The sequence below is a fragment of the Falco peregrinus genome, chromosome W, assembly GCF_023634155.1.
Source record: "Falco peregrinus isolate bFalPer1 chromosome W, bFalPer1.pri, whole genome shotgun sequence".
NCBI lineage: Eukaryota > Metazoa > Chordata > Aves > Falconiformes > Falconidae > Falco > Falco peregrinus.
In genome coordinates this window covers 11,295,825-11,301,653 of record NC_073743.1, presented here as the reverse complement: position 1 = coordinate 11,301,653, position 5,829 = coordinate 11,295,825, and the positions used below count along the sequence as shown (strand labels likewise).

Here is a 5,829-nt window from a genome sequence, read left to right as displayed (position 1 = left end):
TGGGTTTGAGATCTGGGGTAAACCAGTGTGGAAATAGTGGTTTTGTTCGATACCGAGATGTCTCTACAGGAGAATGGAAGGGACCTGTGGAACTAAAAATGATGTGGCGAGGATATGCTTGTGTTGTTACAGATACCGGTGTTAGATGGATTCCAAGTCACTGGGTGCGGCCCTGGAAAGGAGATCTTAAGAGTAATGAAGTAGAGGATCAGGTTGAAGTAGAGGATCAGGTTTAATTTCTTATGTTTTACAGGACATGGGTCAATATCGACGGTAGTCTTACATCCTGAGGCACTTCAACGACACCAACATCAACTGAACTTGGTCTTGACCCCATGTGAACACAGACGCTCAGCTCAGAACAGATCAAGAAAAATGACACAGCTTGTAGAGAATGTGGTCTGAACTGTCGACCTTGGGTTTTAATACATTGCACATAGTGTGACAAGAAGACTTGGAGAGTCGCACGTGCATGTGATTGGGATAGTGTGTTTAAATGTCACTCACGTAATGATCGGGTTGTGTTTTGTTCTGAAGCGAGCGGGTTGTCTGACTTTGTAGGTGTGTTAGCATATTGGTAATCTGCTGTTAATATGGAAAGACAAGTGCGAATACTTAGAGAATAACAGTAGTTTTCTTGAGGTTTTAAGCTTAATTAAGGACCTTGGGTGAAGGATTTTTAGTAGAAATTAGTTTCAGGCTTTTAAGACGCTTAGCTTTGCAGTGTATTAATCAGAATAATAAGATAGTTGACAGGATTTGTAGAATTAGAATAAACATTCCTTGAAGCTTGCAGGTGCATTGGAGCAATTGGAAAAGGGAGGTAAAATGATGGCGACACCTCAAACGTGGAGCATAGTTATGTTGATTTGTTTTCTACCAGGTAGTGAGGGGATTTTTGACATTTTACCCAGAACGAATATTTGGGTAACATGGGCTGAGGTAACAGATTTTTGTCTGAGCTTGCAACAAGCAGATAACCCTTTTTGAACCTGTTTGATTGGTATTCCTTTGCAGGAGAATGAAACCGACTTTGATGGGTATTGGAATCCATGGAGCGTAAACCTGGCTAACAGAGAAAGCGGTTCTTGTTTAAGCCCGAACAGCAGATATGTTTGGCCCTCTATGCATGGCGCAGCTTGGCAGAAAACGGTCATTGAAAATTTAAATCAATTACATCAGTTACCTTTACAGGAGTTAGACTTATTGGCTAGCATTGTGCCTGTCGAATATGTTAATGTTACTGCAACCTCAATGCCAGGTTGTAAAAGCATGTCATCACAGCTCCGACCAGTAGATGGTACAGGGGTGATCTGGTTTGATAAACCGTGGCATAGTTGGTTTACAAGGCAAGGGGAACAGGGCCAGTATGTAGGTTATCTAAATGTCACAGGGCATTCTCTTTGGAGTAACTTGAGAACAGGAGGGTTACATGTAAGCACCACAGGGGGTTTTAAACTTCCGCCAGGAGTGTTTCTGGTTTGTGGAAATAGAGCATGGCCCAGTATTCCCATGCAACCTGTTGGTGGGCCTTGTTACCTTGGACGGCTAACATTGTTTGCTCCTCACATGAAAGATTTATTAAATGTCAGTAGGGATCATGGGAGATTGTGCAGATCCATTCGAACTTTTGATGATACATGTAATGACAACGTACAGCTGCCATCGGTAGCCGCTGCTATAGCCACATCTATTTTTCTTCCAGGAGGAATGGCAGCCATGAATGCAAAAAATATATGTAGATTAGCATGTTGGGGTCAGAAACAATTTAATTTGACTACACAAATGATAAGTGAGCTACTTACTGATGTAGAGGGTGTTAGACATGCTACTTTGCAGAATCGAGCTGCCATTGGTTTTTTATTGTTAGCACATGGACATGGTTGTGAAGATTTTGAAGGGATGTGTTGTTTCAATTTGTCTGATCACTCAAAAAGCATAGCTCAGCAATTAGCAACACTGCGCGAGAATATGAAGCATGTTACTGAAGGACATGATACTTTTTCTGACTGGCTCAATAGCCTCGGGCTAAGGGGATGGTTGCAGATTGTAGTTAAAGGAGCATTGGTAGTGGTAATAGTGTTCTTGATTTTGATATTGTTACTTCCTTGTTTGTTTCAATGTTTGCAACGCATAATGAATGGGTTAATTAAACGGATGTCTGAGAATGGGGTCTGGATTGCTCAAAAACAAAAAGGGGGATTTGTGGAGTGGCTGGAAGAAAACGGGCATATTATGAGCAATCCAGACCGAATAACTTGGTTGTAATAACAGGCCGCAGCTCTAATAAACTGCAGGTGTTATGTAGGACATATGCAAGGCCAAGGGAGACAAAGAAACTGTGTATTCACAGAGAGATAAGAGAGTTGGACAGAAAGATGAGAAAAAACAGGATGCCCGCACAAGGGGGGAGCAGCGTGTGGGCACCACACCGGGACCAATCATAGGGGAGGTGGAAGCGTGTGAACGAGTAGTTTTAACCTATCACCTTTTACATAACAAAGCCTGCGTAGTGTGTGTATTTTTAGCTGTAGAGTATAAATTGGTGTGAGTCTATTAATAAAGTGGCACTAACTTGATCACATTGGTTGTGTCTGAGCCTTCTGCCTCAGAACAGGACCCGTCCATTTTCTTTACATTTAGGTGGAGCTTGGGTGACTCTAGTCATACATATTGTTGTTACTGACTGGCATCACATGCCCAGTGATCTGTAGTAGTACCTTGGAGGCAGGTAACTTTGGGATGGAGGTGTGCACTAGTATTACAATGAAATTATTTTATCTGAGGAAAGTCATTTCACCACAGTGGTTGGCTCAGCAGTGGACATCTCATATATTCTTCATGTGACAACTTCTATGCAGCTTATCAGCTGTGTGGTGCCATCAAGTTCCCCTTCCTGCAGGGAGCACAACAGAGCCTGGCCGCAGTGTCTCCACTACGCTCCACCCTCCGTTACTCCTATCAGCATGTGTTGAGATGGAAGGGTGTGTTGCTTAGGGAGCCATGGTAGATTCTGTGCATGCCAACCATCCTGAAGATGATAGCTGTATTTTACCCTAAAAAGCTTTCTATAATACTATACTTCTGTTAGGTCCTAGTTTTCTATAATTCCCCCCCTCCAAAGTAATTTTCCCACAGCCAGCCCCACTGAACCACTGTGCCCGCTGCCTTCTGCCAGGGGCTGAGGTTTCCTATGCAGGGAGAGAAATCCCAGCCCTGTTTCAGGTGTGCCATTGCTTCCAGCACATATGCAGGAGAAAAGGTTTCTGAGCTGAACTGGTAAAAGTTTCCTCTTCTAATATACTTCAAAATCATCATTGTTTCTAGACACTTGACTTCAGAGGCTCCGATCCCACAGAAAGGAGCTTCTGGACAGCCCCTTGTGGGTCTGTATTATAATGCAGTGTCTTTTCCTGCTTGAAGCTGTGTTTTGGTGGGATAGGTGGGCATGTACTGGCTTTCAGCCACAAATCACTTTTGTTATGTCTGGCCTATCTGTGCTCTCTTTATGTTAAACTGTTTTCATTTTCCCTTGTCCTGGTTTCAGCTGGGATAAAGTTAATTTTCATTTCAGTAGGAGGTACAATGCTGTTTTTTGGATTTAGTATGAGAATAATGTTGATAACACACTGATGATTTTGGTTGTTGCTGGGTGATGTTTATACTAAGTCAAGGACTTTTTAGTTTCTTAGGCCCTGCCAGCAAGAGGGCTGGAGGGGCACAGGAACTTGGGAGGGGATACAGCCAGGACAGCTGACACAAACTAGCCAAAGGGATATTCCATACCATGGGATGTCATGCTGAGTATATAAACTGGAGGGAGTTGGCTAGGGCCTGCCGATTGCTGCTCAGAGACTGGTTGGGCATTGGCCAGCAATTGTATTGTGCGTCACTTGGGTGCTTTTTTTTCTTTTAGATTTTATTCCTCTCTCCCTCTCTTCATTACATTTGTTGCTATTATTTTTTTTAATTTTATTTCACTTATTAAATTGCTCTTCTCTCAACCCTTGAGTTTTACCTTTTTCCAAATTCTCCTCCCAGTCCTGCTGGGTGCGGGCATGAGTGAGAAGCTGTGTGGTACTGTTGCCAGCTGGGGTTAAACCATGACACCCCCTAAAAACAAAAGTCCATCCAGTGTGCCATCACACCAAATACCATCTTTCCGAGACAGGAAGTGGATGAGTGACTGGCAGCTCTCCCAGCACTGTGCAACAATCACAAAGTCATGAGGGAGACTTTATTATTCCAGTTCTTGTTTCTTGTAAAAAGCATCAGCAAAAATTACAGCAACTGCAGGTAAGCACACCCTTACGTGTGTCAGCCAGCAACATGTCATGTGGGCACTGAGCTGCCACGGGTAGAATCCAGCAGCAGGATTGAGGTCCTAAGTTACAAATAGCATATGATGTGGACCAGATTATTTCTCTATGACTTGTTTGAGGCTAAGGTCACCATCACCTTGAATAATAATACAGTGTTGTGTCAGGGGCATCTCCTGACTAAGAGGAAGCAGACCCACCCAGCCATGTCTTCTTGCCCACCACAAGCACAACCCATCCCTTGCTTCTGCTTGTCCAAGTACACCCCATGTCTCCACCTCTTCCTCAGCACAAGCACAACTCAGTCCATCTCTTCTGAACCACCACCACAAGCACAGCCCACCCTCCCATCTCTCCTTGCCCCTCCGCCTCTTCTTACCCAGAAGATGCAAACCCCATCCCTCCACCTCTCCTGGCCCACCACAAACCCATCCCACATCTTCATCTCCTCTTCCCCAAGCACACCCCATCCCTCCATCTCCTTCTCTTCCAGCACACCCCATCCCGCCATTCCTTTTTGTCCCGCAGCAGAGGTGCTGTCCCCGAGGCCAGGCCTCTGCGCCCGCCCCACCCCCGCACCGACCAGGGCACGCTCCCACATGCTGCCATGTGCCCGCTCAGTGGGAGGGCAGGATTCCCCGCGGTTTACTCACGTCACGGCGCGGGGAAAGCCCTGCTGCGCCGCCATTCTTAGCGCCGCGCTCCACCCCACCCGCTCACACTCTTGTAGCCACTGAAGCCGTGCCGTGCCCCGCCGCCACAATGATGCTCAGCAGAACCCTGCACAAGGCCGCGCCGCCCGCCACTCCCGCAGGTACCGGAGGATGAAAGGAGCTGGATGGTGGTGGGGAGCTTCTCCGCCTGGGCCACTGCCCGCCAGCTCCAGCACCCGGAGCAGGGGCAGTGCTCTTCGCGCCGCAGGTGGCAGGATGCACCTGGGGCCGCCCGTGTGAACGCGGGAAGGGGTGGGTTGAACAACCGCTGCTCGTAGTGTGTGTGTGTTAATACTGAGAAAAAAGCTGCCTTATTTACAATATTGCCAAGATCTCATTAGAATTTAAATCAATTATGGGTGGGCAGATGGCGGTGCGGGTGGCTGACGGCCGTGCGTGTGCAATGCAGAGTGGGCGGCGATGTCAAAGTGCGCCCTGCAGCTGCGCAAGATAGGCGACAAGACAAGTGGGACCTGCGGCAGAAGATCTTGAACCTCCTGAGAATGCTATTCTGCCCAGAAACAAGCTCCCCTCGGACACGGTGTGCTGAAAAATAGGGAAGACCTTGGTTTTGTTGATTTGGAACAAGAGACTTCACTGACGCGGGGAGATGAAGAAAGCTCTTTGTGTTGCACCTTCTGAATTTTGGGTCTGTTCAAATTACATTTTTTCCTGCCTTGTCATGAATTCTTGTTTGCATTGATAATGACTTTTTCAGTTAGCTCTTTTGAATCTGCCTTTGCAAAACTGTCGTTACATAGCTCTGGTCACTGTCACAACCAACTGTGTATGGCTGT

At 46.4% G+C, this 5,829-nt stretch overlaps 2 protein-coding genes across 2 annotated transcripts; both read left to right on the top strand.

Annotated features, from left to right (window-relative positions):
- Positions 1 to 229: 229 nt before the first annotated feature.
- Positions 230 to 3,981, top strand: LOC129783018 (syncytin-A-like). Its single transcript, XM_055792643.1, has one exon. It carries the CDS (start codon positions 1,126 to 1,128, stop codon positions 2,266 to 2,268), a length of 1,143 nt encoding a protein of 380 aa, XP_055648618.1. The 5' UTR covers positions 230 to 1,125; the 3' UTR covers positions 2,269 to 3,981.
- A 1,100-nt stretch (positions 3,982 to 5,081) lies between these two features.
- Positions 5,082 to 5,589, top strand: LOC129783220 (phorbol-12-myristate-13-acetate-induced protein 1-like). Its single transcript, XM_055793099.1, is given in 3 exon segments — positions 5,082 to 5,133; positions 5,442 to 5,500; positions 5,503 to 5,589. Coding segments are annotated over 3 exon segments (198 nt in total).
- The last annotated feature ends 240 nt before the right edge of the window (positions 5,590 to 5,829 follow it).

Excerpts from the sequence above, each read along its gene's own strand:
- LOC129783018 (XM_055792643.1), top strand. The coding sequence starts at position 1,126 with ATGCATGGCGCAGCTTGGCAGAAAACGGTCATTGAAAATTTAAATCAA.